The sequence below is a fragment of the Mustela erminea genome, chromosome 1 (assembly GCF_009829155.1).
Source record: "Mustela erminea isolate mMusErm1 chromosome 1, mMusErm1.Pri, whole genome shotgun sequence".
In the NCBI taxonomy this organism is placed as follows: Eukaryota; Metazoa; Chordata; class Mammalia; order Carnivora; family Mustelidae; genus Mustela; species Mustela erminea.
In genome coordinates, this window is record NC_045614.1 from 181,928,939 (window position 1) to 181,956,867 (window position 27,929).

At 34.5% G+C, this 27,929-nt stretch overlaps 1 protein-coding gene across 3 annotated transcripts in view; it reads right to left on the reverse strand.

Annotated features, from left to right (window-relative positions):
* Positions 1–27,929, reverse strand: part of CADM2 (cell adhesion molecule 2) — a 1,075,448-nt gene that overhangs the window by 166,780 nt on the left and 880,739 nt on the right. For all 3 annotated transcript variants that reach the window (XM_032352192.1, XM_032352186.1, XM_032352199.1), the window contains 2 exons: positions 15,127–15,279; positions 12,335–12,472 (listed from right to left, as the gene is read on the reverse strand). In XM_032352192.1, coding sequence (XP_032208083.1) covers positions 12,335–12,472; positions 15,127–15,279 — 291 coding nt within the window. The remainder of the gene's footprint in view (positions 1–12,334; positions 12,473–15,126; positions 15,280–27,929) is intronic.

Here is a 27,929-nt window from a genome sequence, read left to right on the forward strand (position 1 = left end):
ATAATTCATGAGGTAGGGAAAAGGTGTGCAAAACAGAGGAAGAAACAGATAGATGGTGGCAACTGTAGACAGAAAGAAGCTAAGTCACTATGATCCAGTTAATCAGTGAACTCTATCCAGGGAATAACATTTATAGCTATAACTGGGTTCCCTTGTGTTCTTTTCACTTGGTCATGGTCAGTAAAACCTCATAATAACCTCTCTTCACTTGAGAGTAGGTTGAGTGAACCTCAGTGCCATTAACTAAAAATTTGGATGTAAGAAGTCAACTTTCACTTATAGCGCTTCCTAAGAACAAATTTTATACTTTGTGCACTATATATTTTTTTCTTTTTAAGCTGAATCAAAAAGATTACACTATCCAACTGAAAAAAAAATTTTTACCTGACTCTAGGTGTGATGCCACCAATACTCACTATATTTGTTAGGTTATAATATCCTTTCTTCTATTGAAGACTGAAAGATAGCTTCTATTTTCTATTTTAAAAGGTGTTTTATTGCAGACCCAAAAAATGATGATAAAAGATAGCAGAAAAAAAATTTTGAAACTCACCCATTGAACTATAAGAAAATAAATATATCTATCCATTTGAGTAAATTCTATAAGCAGCAAGCATGACTCCTCTGAGACACCTAGGATGATGCTATTTTCTAGTCTTCAAACAATTTATTTTCTGGCCTCTTGTAGCACGAGCACATGTAGGAAAAATCGCCTGCCCCTCATGTACTTATTGTGAAAATGAATCACTTGCATCAGTAAAACATTTGTGTTGAGAAATTAGCTTTCTGAATATTATGTTTCTCTGTACCATGTACTACAACAGTTCTCTTAATCAGTTTTCAACAGATTATATTGTTTTCTGAGCCACATATCATTTCTGAGTTCTAATTATCCAGTAGGACATTCACAAGGTCTAATATAATTAATTTATTCATAAAATAAAGAATAATTGAGAATTTTAATTTGTTTATCTCTTCCTTTTTTTTCTTTTTTTTTTTTTTAGGTTTCTCTTCCATTACTCCTCTCTCTTCTTATTTCTCTTCTTTTTTTTCTCTCCAAATATTCTTAATTGTTATACTTCTGCATAGGTATCATAAACAGCATGTAGAACAGGGTCTGGAACATCATAGATGCTCAGTAAGTCTGTTCTTAATTAATTAAAATAATGGCATATTCAGTCTAATAAGTAGACTCAATCCATGTCAACATGTGTAACTTTTGGGCAGTTGTCAGTTTGTTACCATTTTTCTTTGTAGTGGATTTCTTTTTAAATTCTCCTATCAAGGTGCCTGGGTGACTCAATTGGTTAAGTGTCTGACCTTGGCTCAGGTCATGAACCCAGGGTCGGTCCTGGATCAGCCCTATGTCCATGTTCAGGGGCAGAAGGAGATGGGGAAGCATCCCCATCTCCTTCTGCCCCTCCCCATGCTTGTGCTCTCTTTCTCTTTCATAAGTAAAATAAAATAATAAAACAAACAAAACAAAATAAAATAAAACTTCCTATCATCACTCTCCTGAGAAACTGAAGATGATGGTCTAATCTCTGAATAAGTGAGTAGTTTCTGTTTTGGAAGCATATAGAAGTTAGAGATAGATCATCAAAGATTGGGGATCAGACACACTAAATGTACATAACAAATCTTTATCTGGTGCAGTTCTATTGTTTTATTACCTTTTTCCACTCTCATTGATTACTATTATCACTTCTTTTCTTCTGCTCAGAATTATATTTACCCTGTATTTGCCTTTTACTTCTTCTTTTCACTAATTTCTTTAAGCAAGTAATCCTAAGTGCAGCCCAACTAGATCCAGAGTTCCATACATCAGAACTTCCCAAAGGTGAGAGTTCAGATTACTTAACTGTATATAAAAAAAAGAGAAGAAAGGAGATGGGCGATACAATTTTTAAAAAGACTAATTAGGGTGCTTGGGTGGCTCAGTCATTAAGTGTCTGCCTTCAGCTCAGATCAAGATCCCAGGGTCCTGGGATCAAGGCAGACATCAGGCTCCCTGCTTGGCGGGAAGCCTGCTTCTCCCTCTCCCACTCCCCCTGCTTGTGTTCCCTATTTTTTTGTGTCTCTCTCTGTCAAATAAATTAAAAAAAAAAAAAGACTAATTAAATTAAAGGGGTGTCTGTGTGGCTCAGTTGGTTAAGCATCTAGCTCTTGTTTTTGACTTAGGTTGTAATCTCCCAGTTGTGAGATTGATCCTCCCCTGCTTGCATGCTGTCTCTCTCTAAAATAAATAAACCTCAAAAAAAAGACAAATTAAAAAATAACTGAATTAAAAAATACATCAAACTATTAAATCGTTTCTTAAAATTCATACATGATCATTTCATATGAAGTTCATGAAAAAAGAACATAATTAAAAATTACCTATAATTACCAGGAAAAGGGAAATTATGAAATAGTTTCATCTCCTATAGAATCAAGAAATAAATTTCTAATATAAAATGGTCAAGAAGAGAAATAGAGCTTTCTTCTGTGGAAAAAAATAACAGGAAATGAGAGATAAAACAATTTATAAGAATAAATAAAGGCATGAAAGGTGATATGTTAGAATAATTTATGAGTCAACATTGTAAAAAGACATGAATATAAAAAAGAAATCAGGGGCACCTGGGTGGCTCACTGGGTTAAAGCCTCTGCCTTTGGCTTGGGCCATGATCTCAGGGTCCTGGGATCCCGAGTAGGGATCCCGAGTATGACTCTCTGCTTGGCGGGGAGCCTGCTTCTTCCCTTCTCTCTCTGCCTGCCTCTCTGCCTACTTGTGATCTCTGTCTGTCAAATAAATAAATACAATCTTTAAAAAAAAAGAGAGAGAAAAGAAATCAGAGAGTGACTTCTACAATAACAGCATAAGGGACTCTGCAGACTCCCTTTCCAGTGAAAACTTCCAGAACTAGTGAAAACTATTTAAATATACACACATTTATGTTCTGTAAAAAATGTGCTACTAGTATACAGCAACTTAAGAAACAATTATTCAAGAAAATCTATTAAATCTTAGTAAGAAGAAAAGGGTCTGTGGTACTAAAGAAATGACCTAGTCCCTACCCTCACCCCACCTCCAACTCAGTACAAGGGAAGCTTGCCTCCTGGTGAATGTAACCAAGAAGATGGGACCCTCCACCCAACTAGTACCCTTCCAAAGGCTACAATATTTTCATAAAAGAGCCAGGCAGCCTCACTCCAGTATTCCCCTCACTCCTGCTCTTGATTTCAAACACCCAATTCCAAGTAAGTATGGCTAAGAAACTGGGGGGTCTCTTTCTCTACCCAGTTGGGACTTACAGGTCAAGAATACAAAGACTCTCATAGGTCTTGCCTCAGTTCACTCACATAGAGTAGACATTTCAAGCCAGAGTGGCAAGTTGAAAAAACCAGGGATGCCCACCACTTCCCCAGCACCCTGCTTACAAAGTGAGAGTAAATGTAACTTCAGAAGAAGTCAAACATTCTGTCACAGTGAGTTCAGATAATTTTCACTCTTCTTCATGAATATCCTCTTAAAATCATTAAGTCACCTTAAACCAAACAAGTAAACAGACACAATTAACTGCACTGCCATTAAATAAAAGTATTATTCAATTATTTGAAGGTGGTGGGGAAGAATATCAAAAGAGAGAAAAGAGAGAGTTGCAGCGAGAGAGAACTCCAAACATCTTCAGTGTCTCATCGAGTGTTCAGCAAACAAAGCGCTGATTAGCTGGGACAAGAACCATCTAAAAGGATTAGAGGAAATAGCACATGATGCCTACACAGGGCTGGAAATAGTGTCTGTTCTAACCAGTCTGACTGGAAAAACCTCATAGCTGGCACTGCGGGCACTCAGAAGGATTTTACCTTAGCAATGGGAAAACAATAATTCCTGGAATAAATATTGCTCTGGTCTTGCCTAAGAATTTTTTTTTTTTTAATTCTAAAAGGATTAAACTCTTTCTAAGCAACTTAACCAGAAGGAGATATAATAATACTTATAGAGATATGAGAATGTTCAGCATCAAAAAGGTAAAATTCACAATGTCTGGAATCCAGTCAAAAACTACATTCAAAGAAGCAGAAAAATGCTATCTATAATGAGATCAATCAATCAATCAAAACTGACCTAGAAATAATACAGCTGAAATAAAAGGTAAACACACTGAAAATAACTCAAAACAACTCAGAATACACCCAAAACCTAAACATATGAAATTTATGGAAGTAATTCTTTATAATCTTAGGTTAGGCAAAAATACCATGCATATAATACCAAAACATGATTCATAAAAGTTAAAAATAAGTAATGATAAAATAAAAAGGTTGGACTTCATGAAGTAGTTCAGCCACTTCAGAAAATAGTTTGGAAAGGTCTTTAAAAATTGGACATAAGGGGGTGCCTTGTTGGCTCAGTAGGTTAAACGTCTGCCTTCCCCTCAGGTCATGACCCCAGGGTCCTGGGATCAAGTTCTGCATTGGGCTCCCTGCTCATTGAGGAGCCTGCTTCTCCCTCTGCCTGCCACTCCCTCCGCTTGTGCGCTTTCTCTCTCTCTTTCTCTGACAAATAAAAATCTTTAAAAAAAAATGAACATAGGTCTGCCATATGACCCCACATTCTGTTCCTAGTCATTTTCAAGAGAAATAAAAGCATATACACTTACAAAGAGTTTTTCAAAAATGCTCATGACTGCTCAATTGTCAAGGCCCACACTATAAATAACCCAAATGTCTATCACCCAGTAAATGGATAAACTAAATATAGTACAGATCCATACAATACAATACTTATCCACAATAAATAGGAGCAGCCTTTATATATGCAACAACATGGATGAATCTGAAAATATTTTTGTTGAGAAAAATCAGAAGAAAAGGAATATTAAATGAGTCTATTCATATAAAATTCCAGAAAAAGCAAACTAATCTATAATGACATATATCAGAACAGTGGTTCTGATTTGAGCATGCAATGTGGATTGGGCAGAGAAGGTCAAGAGGACAGGATTTTTAGAAGTATGAACGAACATTTGTGGATTATGAATATATTCATTATCTTGATTGTGGTGAGTTTTCATCACTATATACAAATGTGAAAATATACCAAACTATCCACTTCAAACATGTGTATATTATTTTCTGTTTATTATATCTCAATAAAACTGTTTTTATTTTTTTATTTATTTATTTTTTTCATGTATCATGTATCAAATTATCAACCTTTTTTTTTTTTCTTTATGATCTTTTTTTTTTTTTTTTATTTCCAGCATAACAGTATTCATTATTTTTGCACCACTGTTTTTAAAACTGCTTATTATATCTTATTAAAACTGTTTTTAAAAAGTAAAAAAAAAATAAAAGAAAGTTTCTCAATGTTATTTGCTTTTATCAACTATTCACACTCACATGAAACAATTATCTTTTTCTATAAGATGTCTTATATATCTAATAGTGTGACCTGCAGCATCTTGAAGGGATATACTTCACAGCATTCAGAAACTTCCAGATTGTCCATGTTGTCACACACATGGACACACATGTAGTGTACATAAAGGTATTGTTACTATTGTTTTCCTTTCTCCTCTAATATGTGTCCAGCATGATCCAGATTTAAATACAAGGACATTTCCAAAGTTCCAAAGAACACAAAAAATCATTGATTTATGGTATACAAGTTTAAATATTAATACTTTCGGTTAATCCTTATCAAATCTGACACAGGAACATTAAACTTGGGGGACACAAGTCTTTTCTTTTTATTTTCTTTTATGTTTAGTTTCAGAGAATTCACAATCCCTGTAGTAGATATTAATATTTCTCTCATTTATATTAAAGTTTTCTAAAACTGATGTCAAATGAAGCATTAGACTGAATCTAGTTTTGCAACACCAAACAGAATATGTAAATTAGATATATAATCTACCATTTTTCAAAGTAGATTTCACAGAATTTAATAAAAAACAACAACAAAAAAACATGAAACCAAAACAATTATGTGGTCAAAGAATACTGCTAAGAGGTTGGCTAATGGAATTTTTGCACTGATTTTCAGATATGTGAAAATGCAGCAGTGTATTTTGACTCAGTTTTACAGAATCTCCTTGTAAGAACAGACTCATAATGTACATGGAATATCAAGAATAATTTTCTAAATTTAGTAGATTGGAACCCCTTTCCTTTGTTTCCTTGAATATCTACCAATACTTGGCTTAGTGGCCTCTAATCCTGTGGATTCTCAAAAAATAATGAGCTAAGGATCATCAGAGGTACTTAATAAACAGGATTTCTAGGCCTAACACCCAGGAATTCTAATTTTAAAAGTCTGCATTGAGACCAGAAATAGGATTTTTTTTTTTTCTTTAAACTAGCACCTCAGGTGATTTAAATCCAGGCGATCTAAAGCCTACTTTTTAAGAAACACAGCTTTCAGAAATTCACTCCCATGCTTCCACATGCTGAAAATTATTTACTAACTGGTCTTACAGTAAAATTACACTACATTTAGCCTACTTTAAAATGAACTGTTGCATTATTTTTGATTGACGTTATATTGTATGTCAAAAACCCTGTTCACCCAGGGAAACACAGCTCAAGTCAACTTAAACTTGATGGTCAAACATCTGAAACACACAATGTATAATAAGTAAATAACACTGGTAGAATACAGGCAATACTATTAGGTACCGACAAGCTTCAATGACTCACCACAAAGTCAGGCTTTGCTGGATATGCACGTCCTTCATAGCATAATTCCAAGGGTAGGGAGCAAGTACTGCACACATAAAAAGCTATGACTATTTTAAAAGGTTGAAACTAAAAATGTACCTCACTGTGAAATGATAAACCTTTGTATGACTAAAATCTCTTTCCTAGACATTAAGTCACCTAACTCCAAAAGCTTAATAAGCTTAACTTTTAAATTCTATATAATTACTTCAACTTCAATATTTTAATAAATACTGAATAAACTTCATCATATATTTCTGAACTGATTTTTCCTAATGCCTCTCTTATTTCCATATGTTCATTACTTGAGTCATTCAGACACTGAAGATATTTATATTGTCTTTGACCTTTGTTTTTATTTCATCTCTCAGAGTCATTCACCAAGTGCATCTGAAGTTTGTCTTCTCTTTCAAATCCATCCTTTTAAAAAATTTTTCATTCTATTCCAACTAAAAATTCCCTTTTATCCATTAGGTCAGTGTCTTACTAGCTCATGCCTGAAACATCTCTTAAATCCTCTTCCAGCCTTCCACTGTCTCCCCAAACTCAAGTGTTAGATCTTAGAATACTCAAGTTCAGTCATTGCCAGATGTATGACCATGAGAAATTACTCCGCTTTCTAGATCTCAGTTTTCTTTATTGCTACAAAACAAATTATCATAAGCTTAATGGCTTAAGTCAACACACATCTATTATGCCACAATGTCTATGGATTAGGAGTCCAGAAAAGGCTTAGTCTGGTTCTCATGTCAGTATCACCAGGCTGAATTCAAGGTGTTGGCTGGAGCTATGATTCCCATCTGAGTTTAAGGGTCTTCTTCAAGCTCACTGGTTGTTGGTAAACTTATTTCCTTGAGGCTGTATGTGTGAGATCCCCTTTTGTCTGCTAGCTGTCACTTAGGAACTGCTTTCAGCAACCAGAGTTCACCCACAGTTCTTTGCCCCAAGACCCTTATAGACGGTGCACCAGCCTGCGGTTTACTTTCTTCCAGGCCGGGAGGAGAATGTCTCTCTGACACTTCATTCCTTTACAAAGATCTCACCTCATTATATCAGGTTTGCCCTTGACAATCTCCCTTTGATGAACTCAAAAGGGACACATAATTATACCTGCAAAATCCTTTTTTGTTATATAAGGCAACATGACCAAGGAAGTGACATCAAATACACTATTACTCACAAGTCCCTCCTACACTCAAGGGGAAGAGATTATACAAGGATGTGGGTCATTGAGGGTTGTCATGGAATTCTGCCTAATACCTCAGTGTCAAAGCTAGTCAGCTGGAAAAGAAATCTTAAGATTTCATGATAGTAACTGCTCAAACTACAAATAAATAACCTTATACATGAAGCGGCAAATTAATAAAGTTTATAAAAGTTTATAAAATTTATTAAGTTCACAGGGAGCTGGTAAATTTAAAAAGGCAATGTTCATCTTTTTCTCCACATTAAATGGCAAATATTCAGACATCCTTGCTACACAGAAGATTAAAAGCTGCAGTAAAACCACCTATGGTTTTGAATACAGAGCTCTCCAGAGGCACCAAAGGGATTTCTGAGTTAGACTCATGGCGGTGGGATGAGGAGGGGAAGGATAGATGAAAATTATGTTTTATTCTACTCTCTAAAGCTTATAGAAAAAAAAAGTCTCAACCATTGCCTACAGAATAAACTAAAAACCCATTAATATAGAATAAAAGATCTTCCAAGATTTAATTGGCCCTGGTCTTCTTGTTTACCTCTCACATCTATATTACACAGAAAGTTCCATGGTTACTTCAAATATGCTTTTATTCTGCATGAATACATAGTTTCTTTCCCTAGAATGCTCTACTACCTACTTGTACCCACAACCCATAGAATGAATTTCATTCACTGTTTAAGGTCCACTAATTTATTTAACTGCTATTTACTGAGTTCCTACATTGCTTAATGAACTGTTACATTTTTACCTCTCTCACAAAGTAAGGCTGCTCTCTGCTTCATTCTTGTTTGTTTGTTTGTTTTTGTACAAAATCTATAACCAGATCGTGTATCTATTATGATACTTGTAAATATTTTTAAAAAAATATTTTATTTATTTATTTGACAGAGAGATTACAAGCAGACAGAGAAGCAGGCAGAGAGAGAGAGGAGGAAGCAGGCTCCCCACCCAGCAGAGAGCCCGATGTGGGGCTCGATCCCAGGACCTCAAGATCATGAGCTGAGCCAAAGGCAGAGGCTTAACCCACTGAGCCACCCAGGTCCCCTAGTTCTTGTTAAATCTTATATGTCCAGCCCTGGAATGTGAATTCCTGGAAGAAATGATTTTGTTTTATTTGTTTCTATTTCTAGGACTAATTCAGGGATTGTTGCAACTCATTAATTATGGTATGCTGAAGATAGTAATGATGATAATAATAGTAGTAATAATCATAATAATATGTAAAATGGTTTTGGTGATTCCTCATTCTGTGAAAACACTTTGTATATATTGGCTCAAACTATATCCTTGAATAGCATTTTGAGATGAGGATTGTAAAGCTCAGAGACAGAAGCAAGACTTTTATACAAGTTACTGTTGCTTCTCAACTTTTTTTCTCTATACCAGTGTGGTCCCCAAACAGGAGCATGTGACACAGTGTTGACAATGTATGTTCTGGGACTCCAACTGAGATCTACTCCATCAGAAAATCTGGGGTCAGGGCCCTATAGTCGGAGATTCAACAGGCACTGTAGGTGATGATGTCTGCTCAAATTTGAGAAGCAGTGCTTCAGAATCTAATATGGAAATGTCCTGGCCAAGAAAACGTGATCTCTAGGACTTGCAAACAACTTTTACACAGAAACTTGAAAATTAAATCCATATGTTAGGTCGTGATAGAGGAAAAGGAAAACAAACAGAGAAATGACTCTTCCTGAAGTCAGAAGTCACATTGATGTTCCATACATCCACTATACAGACTCTAAAACTTAACACAGTGTCAGTGTGCTGAACTGGCCAATGCTTAGTTAAAACATAAGCAAAGTAATCTTCTCCCTTGACTGTAATAAGTGGGACTTACATCAGTTGCACATTCCTCTTTAGAGGAAAATGTTCTCCATAACTTGTTTATCACCCCAAAGACATCTCCAGGTCAAGGTTCTTGTTTTCTTCATTTGGATCTTCATTCATGCATGATAGAACTCTATGTAATTGGGAAGCATTTTTAACCATTTTGTATTCAATTTAATTTGATTTGATTTGATTAGGTTATCTTTTCCCATTGCTTTACACTAGGGTATATCTTAAAGTGTCAAGTGATAGTGTAGAAAAAATTGTTGAATGGTAGTAGGAAGTCAAATTTTGATCTTTGGAAAGACAGGAGTGCAAGATAAGTGGAGAGAGTTCCTTTCAAGGAGGAGTGTTTGCTGAGGGATTTTAGAGTGAACTTTCACTTAGCATTTCTGCAGAACAGCAAGAGTAATGACTGTGCATTTGGTTCAGAGTACCTCACACAGCATATTTGCATATACACCTATAAAAATAGTTTAATGCACTTAGGAAGTTCACCGTATAATTGTGAAGACAAACTATATCACCATGCAAAAGAAGAGTTATTAAAAAAATATGTAGATGAATGCAAGTTTAGGGATAATGAGTGCTCTCTCAATGGCCACACATAAGAGAATGCAGAAATAAAGGAGGCCTCACTACTTCTGAGAGGTGTACAGAACCTTAGGCTGATTATGAATATGGTTTTTGTCTTGATTTTTTTTCTAGTCTTGACTCAGATGATTTTCAAGTATGGGTTTTATAGCATCAAACTTTTTATGTTTGTACATATAAACAAAAGTCTCCTGCTTACCTAGGATAGAACTGAATCTGGCATTTAGAGCAGAAGCCAAATTTGTCAAAAAAATAAGGTATATTCTCAAATATGAGTACATTATAGATGTCTCATCAGGCTACAGTGTTAAAAACAATCAATCAATATTAATGAAGTACCTACTACGTTAGTCTCTGACTTCCCTGGGAATATGAGACAAACCCTCGAAACACAAATAAAATGCTAATAGAGAGCAACAAACTATGTCAGAACTAGGATTACAAAACAACTAAAGGAGAGTACTTAAAAACATTCTAGCATAAATCATGCCTTTCACACAGAAAGACATATGTGATGTGTAAGAATTCACTGACGGGAGCTTTCTCACAGGCCAAAGAAGCTGGATTTAAAATTTATTCTACAGGTTAGGACTTTTGATCAGAAGTATGTAAATAGAAAAAGTGGCTGGATCAGAGCCTTATCATAGTGTGGTAAATTCTGGAAGCAGTGTAGAGGGTCAATTTAGCAAAGATCTAACCAAGCCCAGACATGCCCAAACAAACACATCCTAAAGGCAGAACTAGAATGGGTATAACTAAGCCCTAGCAGTATATATGATCTGGTTAAATACTAACCTGAAAGTTTAACTTAGCATAGCAACATGTCTAACTTGTGTCCTGGGGCTTGTATTTCTTCAAATTTTGTTTAATAAAATGTATTTAATAGAAGATCTGTAATGAAAGTCATGATTAGAGATAAATTACAGATAAGCCCTTGTTTGGGGAAAAATATACAGAAAGAATAATTAAAGTAGAAAAGAGAATAACTGAGTGGATTTTAAACCTATAATTTCTTTTTTTTTAAAACCTATAATTTCTTATAATAGAGGTAATCCTGTATTATATTATTTTTATCATATGATCCTATACTGTATTATCATCTCTGTTTTTAATGGCCTGTAGGCCCATTAATAAGAATTATTATTAATCTAACATGAGATATTTGAATTACAAGATAATTAGAAAGGTTTACATAAATCTATCCCTTAGCAGGTAACCTTGAGAATAATATGTCGCTTCTATGTACATAGTAAACACTTTTAACAATCATCGTAAACAATTGTATTTTAATGTGCATCTGACATCAGGTCCAAGATATCCATATGTGGAGTTAAAAAAATAGAAACAAAACAAAACAAATAAACAGAAATTACTACTAACCTCACTAGATATCTCCCCTATAAACTTATTCCCCAGCTAAAGAATGTGTGTATGTATTTAGGTGTTTAAGTACATGAAGTAAGAGCAGATCTGTACTTAATATTTAAACTTCTGTGCATTTTTACTGAGATGAATATATTTTTTGTACTCTGTGAGAACTACTAAGAATCAGATTTATTGATGTGTAGCCAGTTTTGCTCTTAGGATTTTATAATTTCAGAAACCAAGAAATTGCAGACATAATTCATGGAATTTCCCTGTCTGTAATCTAAATACTATACCGGAGTTTGGAAATCATAATATCTAACCTGTACTTCGTGCTCACTCTTGCCAAGCATGAATCTAGGTGTTTTTAATACATTGCCTCATTTATTTCTCCAAATTTGAGATACATATTATTTTTAGATTTGTTAAAAGAGGAAAATGAGGCATACAGAGATTATGTTAATATACCTTGTAGAATTACTAAATTTAAGAAATGGGTAAATCTGGTTTAAATTACACTTAATCAGAAAGTGACTGTGATTTAAAAAAGAAAATGTAAAATGTCCTGTATCAAAGACTTCATTCTAGCTTCAGCACATCAGTTTTGACTTGGGACCTTTCCCCATTCTTTACCTTTGATCTCTTTGTCATTTTTGAACCATCTTATATCAGCTGCAGGTTTACTACCAGAGGTTTTACAAGTCAGCTGCATCAGGTCTCCCTCCATGACTGGTGATGAAAATCCGCTAATTTGAGGCTTCTCAGGAACACCTGAAATTTAAGCAAATGGTATGATCATCAATCTCCAGGGCTGATTCATTCTTAGGACTATTACATTCATAAAGCTAAAATGGGTTGTTAAGTGACAAGATCTTCAATCAAAAATAGTAAAGTGTTACATAATAAAATAAACCATTTAAAATATCTATATAATGTATATAGATATAAAAACTATGTGTATATGTAATATATACAAACAGAGATATATAAATATGTATATTGAGTAGTTCTCTCTCTTTATCTGTGGGAGATGTAGTGCAAGGCTATGCCTGAAATTGTGAACAGTACAGAACCTATATATACTATATTTTACTCCTATACATACATACCTAAAATAAGTTTAATTTATAAATTAGGCATGGTAAAAGATTAACTGACAGCTAATAATAAAATGGAACAATTGTAACAATATGCCATAATTAAAGTTATGTGAATGCAGTCCCTCAAAATACTGTACTGTACTCTCCCCTCTTCTTATGAGGATGTGAGAAGATAAAATGCCTGTGTGGTAAGAGGAAGTGTGGCAAATGACGTAAGCATTGGGATGTAACATTAGGCTACTATTGGTCTGACAATAAGTCAGAAGGAGGATCATCTGCTTCTAGACCACAGTTGATCATGGGTAACAACTGTGAAAGGTGAAATTGTAGATGGGGGGTGGGTTGGGGAACTACTTTGTGTGTGTGTGTGTGTGTGTGCGTGTTTATTATCCAGAGGCATTTAAAATGCATTTAGGTCAAAGTAGCTTTTAAAGCTTTACCTACAAAAATTCTCTGTAAATCTTAGAAACAGCCATTCAATATATATCTTAGGATTTATCAATATAAGGATTCAAGAAGGTAGATTGTTTGCAATGGGGAAAAAATCTACAAAGCTCATTTCTTTATTCTTTAGCAAAATGTGATTTAACTTAAATAGCATTTTGCATTCCTGATTTTGTAATTCTTAAGGCTTAAAAGATATTATTATCCTCTATGTACTATGTTCAAGAAATGTATTTTAGAATAAGATTCACCAATAATGGCAATTATACTCACTTCTCAGATTCTTCTAAAGAATATTTTGATGTCATTTGTATTAGAAATGCAATAGTAGTTTTGGGAAGCATGATGCATATTGTGTTTAATATTTAATGGTAACCACTAGTAATTACCTTTTCTAGTCCAAATGATCTAATAAATAATCAGATAAATAATATGCAGAGATATTACATGGGTGATTTAAATAACAGAACATTACACATTTCTTGGGCAATAATATTCTCTTGTCACAGTAGAAGTTTATTAAAATTTCTTATAAAATTATTCAATAATAAAGGCAGGCTGAAGAGTATTGTAGTACTTAATTTAATTTGAAAATTAAAAAAGCGTAAGAATGTTGGAAAGCACCAATAAGAGAAATACAAAAACAACAATAACAACCATGATAAATGACAGGTCAACATGCTCTGATTAGTTGAATATTTTTTTTCCCTTTCACATTCATATTGTGTCTGTGTGTGTGTGTGTGGATTTAATCTATGTCACACTACCATTTAATAAACTGAAATCATCCAGTTGTCTGTTCTTAGGGTCTCTAGGTGGCTCTCTACAGAACAATACATTAACCTTAGGCAGTTGTTATCTTGCAATACTCCATTTTAGTGGATATATTTTGTCTGTAGTGGCAAACTTGTGAAGATTTTTATAAAATAGTCCCAGTGGGACTTGCAAAGAAACATATTTCATATCGTATGTACAAAACCAATTCACTAGCTGGATTAACTTTAATATTCCTGCCGAACAGAACAGCATGCATTAGTTCTTTTATAGGCAATGTTATGCCTTTATCTATCAAAAAAGGAAGGCAAGCTAGGGGCCAAAAAAAAAAAAAAAAAAGAATCAATCTTTTAAATTCCTCTAACTTGTTCAGTACGCAGGTGTGTTTCAATGAACTGCAGCAATTTCAGCTGATTGGGCCACTGACGTCTGCAGAATCACAGAGAGCTCTGAGCTGCAACTTGATTTCCTTGGAATCTCTAAGAATGTAATGGTTCTTTGTATCACTTTAACCTTTGGGAAAAAGACCCAGTATTTAGAAAATAAAACCACAACAAAGCTACAAGCTACATGGAGAGTGACATCATGTACTTCATTTAAGAATCTAGAAAACCTACACAATTAAAAGAAGACATATAAATGTCAGGGTCATTTAAATGCACTAATATACAAAAAGAAGTATATTTGAAAGTTGTATGACATTAGAGAAGGCCTCCATCAGACGACTTAAATAATAAAATGGAGGACCACCCCATAGACACATTGAATTCACTCTGGCCATTATTCTATGACTTTATGAAAGGATCAGCATGTATAAAATAGATAGATGATTTGAAACAAAGGAATTTCATTGAAAGTCAAGAAACCTGGTGTCTTTGGGTGACAGAAACAAATGGCGACATGTCCTGGAGAAGTTATACAAATCCTTACAACTCCCTGGTCTATTTCAAAAATGGGGAAAGTGATTAAGTGGTTTTTAAATGCCTTTTGCTATAATGTAGCCGAGCAGGGATTCAACTCTATGAATGTGATCCTCAAAACATATATTTGTTATGGAATCACATCACTTTGGCTTGTGACCTCATATTGTTAGTCCCTTGCACTTACCCAGAACAGTGAGATAGGCCTTGGAAGTTTTGACAGGCATTGTAAATAAGGAACAGGTGTACTGCCCTTCATCGGAGAGAGACACATCACTAACGCTGATACTCAGTTCATGCCAGGAAGCTCGAACCAGCTCAATCCTGTTGTCCCTTAAAGCTGAAAAGAGAAAATATTGAAAATGCAAATTACAACATTAGAAAAAGTCCAGTTAAATATTTTTAGCACAACACAAGAAACATGGTCTTTGGCCATATATCTATATCTTATTTCCTGGAACAGTTTAAATATATGGAAATATTTTATCAGATTTTTTTTAAATCAAAGCAGAATTAGGTGTTCCTTAATGTTCTCAGAAACAGCTTTTTAATTAAATGATTGCATCTAGTACAATACCTCAGATGAGGTAGATGTTGGTGGTGATAAAAATGACTTTCCTCCACAGGCTTTCATGGAATGTTAGTACCAAAAACACAATAAACAGAAGGTTTCACTGTTATGCACAGATAAATTTGGGAAAACTATGATTGCTGTATTCCTTCCAAGAGACCAACAATGAACATTAGCATATTAAAAGCATATTCTCTGCAGTAGAGAAACCTGTTGAACATCCTATAAACTAGAGCTTTCAGCTGAAGAATACCTATAAGGTACTGAATGTTTAAATTTGCTCTCATTAATTGTAACCTCTAGTGTACCATCTGTTACTTTTAATATATTCTTTGGTTCATACCACCTTTTCTATTACAGAGCTTTTTGTTTTGTTTTATTTTCCACAGAAGATCTCTTACTATGCTCCTCTTGATTCATTTTTGGAAAAATATTAAAAAGTTTAAATATCATTATATTTCCTACTAAGTACAGCTATAAAGCTCAGAGTTAAGAAAAAAGCAAAGAAAGAAGTATTCTGAAAGAGGAAAGAGGACTAGTTTAGGGACACTGAGACCTGAGGAACAACACAATGGTTCCCCAGCCAATAATAAAAGACAGTTGAGGCCTGACTTTTCCCAATCACAACCTAGAAACAGCAAGTGGCCTATGTAGACTCATTTTTTATCACATAACAAATGGGAGTCCTGCCAGTATCTCTGGGAGAGACTGGGCCCTGCAAGGGGAAGCAAGTGGGAGCATCACTGCCTACATGTGGCCATGGAAAGTCATCTCTTTCTCCATTGGACTGGAGACTCCCCTTCAATGCCTACGGACAGTGATCAGTTGGGCAGCAGGGGCTGAGGGGTGAGTCTTCTTGGATAAATACCCAGCCCTTAAAGTGATCTCCCATGAACTAGAGAACAACTTACCCCTGCTAGAGTCATCAGGCAACCTCACCTTGGGGAGCTCCTCTGCCTCCTTAAGTGGCACCAGTGGAGACCAGTTCAACCCCCAATAGAACTAGACACCTCAAGCTGACTAAATAGCACCGTTTGGCTTTGAAAAGCAAATTGTTGGTTGAACCATGACCTGAAAATGTCACCTAGGACTTTATGCTGAACCTAAACAGGATGACTGCTTCCTAGAATAGAAAAACTAAAGTAGAATCCAGAGTCTCCTCACATAATACTAAAATGTCCAGGATGTGATATCACACCAAATGCCAGGAAAATCATAACCTGAATGAGAAAAAATATTCAACAGACACCAACACTGAGTTGAAACAAATGTAATTACCTAACAAATAATTTAAAGAAGCCACCATAAAAATACTTTCGCAATCAATTACTAATTATCTTGAAAAAAAAAATAGAAAATCTCGGTAAAGAAGTTATAAAAAAAGGAATCAAATGAAAATTATAGAAGCCAAAAATACAATAACCAAAGTAAAAACTCACTAGATTTACTTGATAATTCAGTAGAGATGAAACAGAGGATGGAATCAATAAAGATAAAGCCATATAATTCACTCAATCTGAATAAGAAAAAGAGAAGAAGTTGGGGGGAAAAAAAAAAGAGAGAGAGAGACGTGGACCTGTGGGACAATAACCAAATATATCCAATATTGGTAACACACAAGTCCCAAGTGAGTGAAAGACACTGGGACTGAAAAAGTATTTGAAGAAATACTGTTCCAAAACTTCAAATTTGCCTAAAGAAATAAATATACTGAATCAATAACACGAACTAATCTCAAATATGATAAACCCAAGAAAGTCCGTATCAAATGCATCAACATTAAACTAGAAGGCAAAGAAAAAAATCTTGAAAGCAGCCATAACCTTTAAGAGAATACCAATTTAAATGACAACAGAGTCCTCATTTGAAATTATGGAGACTAGAGGGAGTGGCACAGGAATGTTGGAGCATCAGGAAAGAAAAAAAGATCAACTGGAAGAACAAAAACCGGGGCAAATCCAATCTAGAGTATCCTTCTTTGGTTGTCTTCATTGTATGATGGTTGAAACAAAAATTACAACATCAACTGATACAATGCTGAACAAATATAGAAAGAAACCTCAAGACAAGTACAAACTGGGCAGGGCAAAGGGATTGAAAATAAGTAAGATTTCCACACTTTACTCGAAGTAGCCAACCATTGCTCCTAGTAGACTGTGGTAAGTCACATGCATATATTTCAATACCTAGGGCAATTACTAAGAAAATACCCAAAGTTGGGGCCCCTGGGTGGTTCAGTGGATTAAGCCCCTGCCTTCAGCTCAGGTCATGATCTCAGGGTTGTGGCATCAAGCCCTGCATCTGGCTCTCTGCTCAGCAGGGAACCTGCTTCCCCCTCTCTCTCAGCCTGCATCTCTGCCTACTTGTGATCTCTGTCTACCAAATAAATAAATAAAATCTTAAAAAAAAAAAACTTAAAAAAAAAGAAAATATACAAAGTAAAATACTCAAAAACTCTATGAATGCAGATGAAATCAACTTATATAGTGTCTTATAATAATAAAATGATAAATATGGAAAAGAAATTAGTGTTTACCAAGGGTTAAGGATAGTATAGGTAGGAGGGAGTGAGAGAAATGAGAATATGGTTATAAAAGAACAGCACAAGAGATTCTTGCAGTGATGGAATTTTTTGTATTTTGTCTGTGGTAATGGATACATCACACATGAAATACACATGAACTAAACACACACATATGCACACACACAGAGACGAGTATATATAAAACTGGTGAAAACCAAGTAAGATTGGTGGGCTACATCACTGTTAGTTTCCTAGTCGTGATATCTCTGTAAGATGCTGGTTAGATCAAGGGTCCATGAGATCTCTCCATATTATCTCTCACAACTGAATGTAAATCTACAATGAAACCTCTGTTAAGTGGTGCCTGGATGGCTCAATCAGTTAACTGTCTGACCCTTGATTAAGGTTCAGGTCATGATCCCAGGGTCTTGAAATCAAACCCTGCACTGGGCTCTGTGCTCAGCAGGGAGTCTGCTTCAGAGTCTCTCTCCCTCCACTAAAATCAAAGCAAAACAAAGCAAAAATTCTTAAAAAAAAAAAAAACAACACAAAACTTTATGTACATTTGAAGAAATAAGGGAGATGGTCATGTTATCAAAGCTTAGAATTCTTTACATACATTTGCCACAGAGCCAGAGGGGGAATCACAAATATCAAATATTCTTAAATTTCTGTACCTTCCTTTTATGTTTTGTGAAAGGAGCAGGCAATAATATAATATGTAATATTGGGGGTAAATTCTAATTTTCATGATTTTAAATATATTTCAAAAAATCATCCTCCCCAATACTCAAACAACACACACCTTAATGACTGTAGTCCCTCTGCTTACCATTCTTTATTAACTCTAATTTTATAAGGAGACATATACTTACAAATATTTTTGTAATTAATTTTACTGAATATAAAATATAAGGCAAGTCTGATTATGATTATATTTGTGATTCCATTAAGATATAGTAGACTTTTTTCAAATGTCCATTTCATATTCTATCTCCTACAGGCATATATATATATATATATATATATATATATATATATATATATATCTCATTCAGTTGCTAGACAAAAACAGTGGGACACAAATTTGTTATTTTCCCAATAGAACCTCAGGCTATATCAACCACTTTTCAAAGCTGTGATTTATTTAAGAAAAACATTTATCATGTATTTCTTGTTTCTTTAAAAGAGAGGTCACCAAAAGGGAAAACCCAAGGTTTCTGCCATGATACTATATGGGTAAGGCTTGTTTCTTACCCCCTGTGTTCAATTTCATTTCTTCTAACACAGTTCCCACTGGCAGAGAGACAGAGCTTACAATTTTCAGTGGATCTTAGCAAAAGGAATTTAACTCTCTTTTGGTCAGACTATTTTGTGGAAACTATATAACATCACTAAAAATCAACTGAATCTCTTAATATACTCAAATACAAAACTCTCATATTTAGATCATTTGCATGGAGTAAAACTAACAGCAATGACTTAAGAATAAAAAAAAATAGGTAGTTGTATAAAATCAGATTTCCTGTGGACAATAATTCCTGATTTATTTTCACCTTCCAATTATGATGAGAACGAAATGATTTCACGTACTATGTTAAGTTCCTCAAAATAATCTACGATGACATGTTAAAATATTTTGAGTTTAGAATCCTGATGAGAACCTAAGTATTTTAGTGTCTGAAATGTCTCAATTAATTTAGCTCACCAAATTATATAATAGTTTGAATTATTATATGATTACTACCAGCCTGACTAAAAACTAGGCTCTGAAAAACAGAATACCTGCATTTTTTTAAAAGATTTGTTTATGTATTTGAAAGAGAGAGAGGGAGAAGTGGGGGAGAGTACTGCCGGTGGGGCAGAGGGAGAGGAAGAGAGAAAATCTTAAGCTGCCTCCCTGCTGAGGTCCAAGCCCCACATGGGGCTCAATACCACAGCCTTAGGTCATGACTTAAGCCAAAACCAAGAATCGCTGCTTAACTGAGTGTACCACCCAGGCCCGCCAAGAATACCTGCATTTTAATGTGAGATCTGTCATTGATTAACCATATGGACCTAAGCAAATCACTTAAATGTGTGCCTTGGTCTGCTGAGTGTTAGGTGGAGATGATAATAATTGAGTAAAAGCAAAAGGAATATGGTTTAAAGAATTGAAATGTATAAATATATCTTCAAAACCTGAAAACGTAATTCCAAGAACCAGGAAACTGGCATGATTAGTAAAGGGACTATTTATTGTGTGAATTTCCTTGATAATTCGTTTGCCAAAACAAAGAAACAAAAAACTGCCTAAGGAGATCCTCATTGGACTGAATATTTTAAACAAATCATACATCTATAGCATTTATCCTTTCAAGTTTGTAAATACTTATGATGTCATCTGCCGTTCATTTTATAACATTTTCAGTATGAAAGAATAAAGGAAAACCTTTACGAGTCCAAAGAGGGAAATACTATAACTCAGTGGGTTCCCTGTGAGCAGGATCCTTGTCTTCCTCATCTCCCGCGCCCCTCACCATCACTGTCTGCACAGGAGGTATTCAGTGAATGGCTATTGAAATGAAACTGAGAGCCTAACTCTGTCTGGATATGATAAGAGCAGAGTGAAAAAGAACTGAACTAGGAAGTCCTCTTGAATATATCTCCACAGGCTCCCCCATGGGAAAGAAGCCAAAAAAAGAAGAAAAACAGTGTCCCGTTTAGACACTGTTGAGCATAAAAGAGCTAGAAACATCATGCTATGAAAACTTTTAACAAAATGATAGTTCATTGGAAAATGATTTGAAATACTGAATGAGTGATCTCTGAAGCCATTGTCATGTTACCTTACGGTTTTCAAGTGAACACAAAAAGCAGTAGCTAATCAGAGAAAATCTGTATTATTTAACTTTTCCACCTAGTAAGGCCCAAACATATAGTGAACCTAAATAAAGAATTGTGATATTGTTAGCTGAAGTGAATTCAATCTTTAAAAAAAAAAAAAGAAAGAAAGAAAAAAACCCCATAAACTTTTCTTTGTGAATACAGGATGCCCATCCTTATGTAAGTAACTTAAAAAAAAATAAAAATTGAAACATCTTTTTAAAAAAAAATTAAGCATTATGCAAAGAAAAATTGAACAGAAGAAATGAGTATGTGTAATAAAAGAATGAAAGGTAATTGCTCACACATCTCAGAGATTAAAAATGAGCTAATGGGAAAGTGGGCTACTCTGAGGTCATGCCTCATCAGCTATTAGGTGCCTGCCACCCACTGGTGAGGTGATTTAATGACTCAAAGCGCTGAGCTCTGGAGGATTTAATTTTAGCTGCAAATAAGAAGCCTGACCAATGAGTAAGGATCTATTAAATAGTACTTAATGCTGGATAAAAATTATTTTCCCAATATACCATTGGTTCTAAATGGTTCATCAATCACACAAATGAATATGTGGGATCCATGTTGGATAAAATAAAAATTCCCAAGGCAATTACTTGGAGGATTTTAGTCAGATTTTTACTAATTTCTAATAAAAGTTACTGGCATAGTTAATAAGTTACATATTAATTAGTTTTAAACCAAATTAATTTCATAACAGTAGTATTTTTTGATTTATCTGACGTTATTCATTGAAGAAACTGGTAAGAATTTGTGCATATTTGTATTAATAGTTTTCCTTCCTTAAGTGTTATTTATTTATAGATGATCGTAAACTTATTGCCAGAAACATTTTTAAAATCTTTAGGTTGGTTTCCAGTAAGTAGTATTTCATGTCACAAATAATGATAAAAATATATTTCATTATGTAATTACTTTGAAGAGACTATTAAAATGCAGCAAAAAAAAAAATCTCATTGTTTTGCATTTTTTCCTGGTTCTCATTTTACCTAAAACTTCCTCAAGTAAGGATTGTTATATTTCTCTATATTTTCCATGAGGCTTTACACATATCAGAGTACATATAGATATCCACTAATAACTTGTTGCATTCGATTTAATATGTGGACCACACCTTTTGCATATAATATCCTGTAATTGTACATATTAACATAATTTCAGAAAATTTTTTGTACTAAATGGATATTGTATATTGAATGATTTTATCATTTTAATAGTTTGTAGACAAGTACTAAGGAAAAAACCTGTATCAGGGTGATAGAAGTAATTCCAAGTGTCCTGTTGGCTACTTAAATTCTCAATGTTGAATTTAAGTTTCCAAAAGTATACCATCCTATACCATGGACTTTAGCCAAGAGAATCACTGCAAATATTTATTTAGAAGTTTAAAAACTACATTTATTACCCGACAAGTAACTTGCATTTTCTGAAGTTTAACATCACTGATGTGATAGGATTTCAAGAACTATAGTGTGTCAACCTTCATTCTCTTTGTTTTCAGCTCAAGCCCCTACCACCCTGGTGTGTCCCCACTTGGTTCTTAAAGAGAGTTTAGTTCTTATAGAGAGAGAGTTTAGAGGTGTCAGTGCAATAAGCTCAGTCCTGCCTATGGGAAAATTGTGCCTAAGAATGCTTGCCATGGTCTTTCATTCAGTATCAAGTTTATTTTCCTGCCTGTTGCCTAATAATAGACTCCTTCCCCTTGACTCTGGCTTTGTTGTGTTAAGGCCAGCACTCTGCTCTGTTTCCCAGCTTCTAGAACAAGCCTGCTCTCTGCACGTTGTCCATGTAGACCCCAGCAAACCACCTACTCTGCTTCTCCCGTACTAATTTCTCTAGAACTGTTCACTAAGCAAACCGACTCATCCAATCTGCTAGCCCCTGTTTTTTCAGCTCAAATCTCTACTATCCCCAAGGGTAAGAATTAGAACAAGGAATTAAAACTTTAGTGAGGTCAACTTTGTTTTAGTATACCAGAATGACTTTTCTACTAATTAAATCTGAATCCTACTAAATCAGAAAAAAAAAATAAGCCAAATTAAGCTCTAATAATCTTCAAATAGGCCACAGATCCAAGGCTTAACTCTTGTCAGAACTTATGATTGGTATGTTGAGATGTATGATGTCACAACATGCCTATAGATATTGGTAAAAAAGGTAAAAAAGGCAATCTAGCCACTCATTTTTTTTTTTTTAAATTTTATTTATTTATTTGACAGTAGATGGAGAGGCAGGCAGAGAGAGAGAGAAAGAGGGAAGCAGGCTCCTTGCTGAGCAGAGAGCCCGATGCGGGACTCGATCCCAGGACCCTGAGATCATGACCTGAGCCGAAGGCAGCGGCTTAAACCACTGAGCCACCCAGGCGCCCCTAGCCACTCATTTTTTAAATAAAAGTGTTATTCTATTAATACTACAAATATTTTACTTGTTAAAAATATAATCAAATACTATCTACAAGCAGCATGTGTTATTTGTAATTGCACTATGGATTGAGATAAAGGAGTTAACACAGACAGAATAAAGTATCAAGCTAGTGAAGCCTTTTCTGTTTTGTTCTTTACAGTCATACAACTCAGAACAATCTAAATCAATCTTCTGGAAAATTGGTAAAACAACCATTGCTCCAGAGCTGATATTTGGTATACCAAGTTTCAGCTCGAACTGAATTTTTAGTGAAACCATAGTAAATGGAGTTTTAGAAGAGAAAATGCGAACAGAACCCAAGCAATAAATCTGGAAACTGTGACACTATTTGAAGGAAGTTTTTTTCCAGTGGTAGAATTTCGATTTTTAAACCTCAGATTTTCTTACTTCAAATGGATAAAAACAAAAATTCACTCCTCTCATTCCTACATCTGTCATCTATTATTATGAAACATTTGAAAAAAAAACCAAAATGTTATTACCCCTAAATTATACTAATAATGAATACACTTGGTTATGGAAAATTTATTAATATATTTGTGGAATAAATATAAATTCCATGATATTTCTATTTTCTAAACTTTTTGTCTTTGCTATGCTTGTCCCTCTTCCTTAGAGTGTCCTCCTCATCATCTGTCCTGATGGAAACTCCATGCTTCTATGCTATTACATTCCTAAAGCCCTAACTGTAACTACTTACACGATATGCCTATAACCCTGTCCTATTACCTCTTCTATAACATAACATTTTTTTTTAAAGATTTTATTTATTTATTTGACAGAGAGAAATCACAAGTAGTCGGAGAGGCAGGCAGAGAGAGAAAGAGGGAAGCAGGCTCCCTGCTGAGCAGAGAGCCCGATGCAGGACTCGATCCCAGGACCCTGAGATCACGACCTGAGTCGAAGGCAGCGGCTTAACCCACTGAGCCACCCAGGTGCCCCTATAACATAACATTTAAACTGTTCATCATATAAGTCCCTAAATATCTGAAATGTTTACCTTTCTATTCTATTTCCCTATTCTTCTTCAAAATGCTTATTGACTTAAAAGCACATGAGCATGTGTTCAAATGTGGCAAGAAATCCATGCTTCTTTAATTAAAGGTATATTATTTCCTCTGCATGTCTCAAGGTCACACTTCATTCAAACTAATTAAAATGTTGCTTTTTTTTTTAAAGATCTTATTTATTTATTTGACAGAGAGAGACACAGTGAGAGAGAGAACAGAAGCAGGGGGAGCGGGAGAAAAAGAAACGGGCTTCCCTCAGAGCGGAGAACCTGATGTGGGACTCATCCCAGGACCCTGGGACCATGACTGGAGCTGAAGGCAGGCGCTTAGTGACTAAGACACCCAGGTGCCCAATATATGGCTTTCTTCATAGATTCCTCCATGCTGTCTACCTCCAACTATATTCATGTCTTCCTTTAGTCTTCCAGGGAAGGAATATGCATGAAGCTAATAATCATTTGCTAAGCCTATGAGATGAAGAATAAACATTACCTGGTCCAGCATTTATGTGCTGATATGTTCCATTTATCTTACTATATGTTCATCCCTCTAGCCCTGGATGAGACTGTTTGCTACTGCCCTTCGTAAATCACATAGTACTCTAAATATAATTCCCATTCTCTCTACTGGAAAAGTGAATGAATAAACAAGTGGAAGTATAAATGAATTAAATAGCAGGGGCACCCGGTAAATCATGCCATAGAGTAAGACATAAGTAAGGACAGTATGCTCAAAAAAATATTTTTACTATGATAATGACTTTGAAAATTTAATGTTCTAATAGAGTCCTTGCACCTAATAAATTTTCATTTTGTGTAATTTGAATTAAAAGAAGTTTGCTGTTTTGGGGTGCCTGGGTGACTTAGTCAGTTAAGTGTCTGACTCTTGACTTTGGCTCAGGTCTGCCTCACAGTTGTGAGATGGCCACTGGTAGGCCTAGAGCCTGCTTGAGATTTTCTCCTTTTGCCCCTCCCCTACTAAAAAGAAGGAGTTTGCTGCTTTTGATCTTTAGGCTCTAAATCATTAGATTTTTTTTCTTACTTGTATAATACCAAAATATCAATAGAGATCAAAATTAAAAAATAAAATATAACTTATATTTAGACAAGTCAAACAAAATTAATTCTTCTAAGACTCCATTCAAAATCTCTTTCTATATTGTAATATGATTATGGAGCTGAGTTTTAAAAATCTAAGACAGTAGAGATACCATCCTATACGTTATAGTAGTCTGTGACTATAAACCTTCTAAATCTATGGATTTAGGCACTGAAAATTTACTCCTTTTCTTAAAGACAGTTATCGTACTCTAACTTTGCCAATGTCATATGGCAAAAGAAATTTGTAAAGCCAAAGCAAGTATACTTAAATGTTCTTTTATATCTTTAGTTAACCATTAGATATCATTATAACCATAGATATCATTATACCCACTGACTTTACAATATGGCTTTGCTTTTGGATGTAGGGTTGCTTAAAGTAATAGGAAAGTTTCTTTAACATATAATAGTAAAGGACTGCTCAAGGTCATTGGTGGAGGGCAATACTATAGAAGTATTAGGGACATAAGCTACCATTTCAACATTTGACTATAAAAGTCTTCAAAAGTTAGTGAGCCTGGGAAGCATATGTAAAAAATTTTAATGGCCGAGGCCTTGAAGTACATGTACTATCTCAGTCCTCATTTCCTGTTCCGGCCCACAGCCATACTTCAAGGGAGGCTGGCAAAGGCGGTCTAGCTATATGAACAGGAAGGACATAACTTTGGTGTATTTTGATAAAAGATTCTATTAAAGTATTAAAGTATGAAAAATATTTATGAATATTCTTTATGAATGTGTTCTCAACATTGCTTTAGATTCAGAAAAGAAGAAATACCTATGAAAGTAACACTATCTTTGCTTTCTATTTACTGTGCCATCCTCTAAGCTATGCACATTACTCTAATTTTAGAAACTGAGAGGTGAATTATTGTTAATTTTTTACTAAAGTAAGTTTCTAGAATAAAAAAAATTCAGGATGGTTTATATTAATTACAAATGTATATTAATTATATACATATATGTATACATATTTTCCAAAGAGAATTTGCAATATTCATTTTATTTTAATTCTGATATTAATTTGAAATAACATTCTATATACCTTCTTAAGCTAATGTAACTCTAATTCAATTATGAAAAAATTCTACATTTTCTTTAGATATTGACAAATCCTTTAAAATGTTAACTCCCATTTGAGAATTCCAAATAAATTTTCACGGAGATAATTGCTTGAGAAAGAAAACGCTGCTAACACACACACACACACACACACACACACACACACACCCTCATATACACACATATATATATACACACACATATAAATATATGTATGTATTTTTATATATGTATATTTAAATCTGGGGATGTTTTCACTGGAAAAGAGAAAATGCAGCGTAGAGGAAGGGGTACTGGCACGTGAATGGAGGATCATATTTATTAAAACTCATTGAATGTCAGATGCTAGTGAGAGGTTGATTTGGGTTCAATGTGGAGACTGCTTTTTTATCTGTTGAACTCTTCACTTCTGTATTCAGCAAGCTCATGAGATATTGAGTTCTGTCAAATAAGTTGTACAAGTAATGGCTACTTGATCTCTTGTCAGGAACGTTTAAATGTCTTTGCCACATTGCAAGAGACTGTATCCAAGTGACTTGAAAATTTCTTAGAAGTAACAGTTACTACTTTTACACATACATTAAATTACTAAATGTGTTCAATCATAATTAATTCTTGATTTCAGTGACCAGGAATCACTAACTCAATAGTATACTATACCCTATGTATGCTTTCATCTATTAAAAATATTGGCAGATTTTTAAGGCATTTTCAGATAATGAGTTATACTTTAACTTTATTAATGATATTATTCATCCATATTTTAAAATTATCTGATATGAATTACACTGTGCTCAGTATGTAGCTTAAATTTTACTGGATTTTATGCTGAAAATAATGTCACTAATGAGTTAATAATTCGACAAGAACTACTCAGATAACTAAGTGTGTTTCAAAATTTCATCTTTAGGAAATTAGTATGCATACATTCAAAATGGTTTCTCTTTCTGCTAGGCTTCAGTGTCCTCATCAAATAAATGAGCATGCAAAAGCAAGCATTTATGGAGAGCAGTGCGTGTGTGTGTGTGTGTGTGTGTGTGTATGTGTTTATGTATATATATATAACACTGCAATATATAAAATATTCTTGGATCAGATGATTCTCTTTCCCCAATACCCTCTCACCTAGATAAAAAACAGATGCATTTCATTTTTATTAACAATGTATTTCTCTCTTCAAAAAATGACTTAAGGAGAAAAGAATATACTATTTGTCAGTGGACACAAGAACATAACTGAAGCTTAGTGTATAAAATTTAGACCTAAAATGCCAGAAGATTTCACTGTATGCAGACATGGTATATTCTGCATTTGGAAAAAAAATGAAATAAATGTTCCATTACTAGTAGCAACATATCAATAAAACATGTCTTGTAGGAAAGTGGGACCATCCAGTTTTAGCAGCTTCAGTCTTCCAAA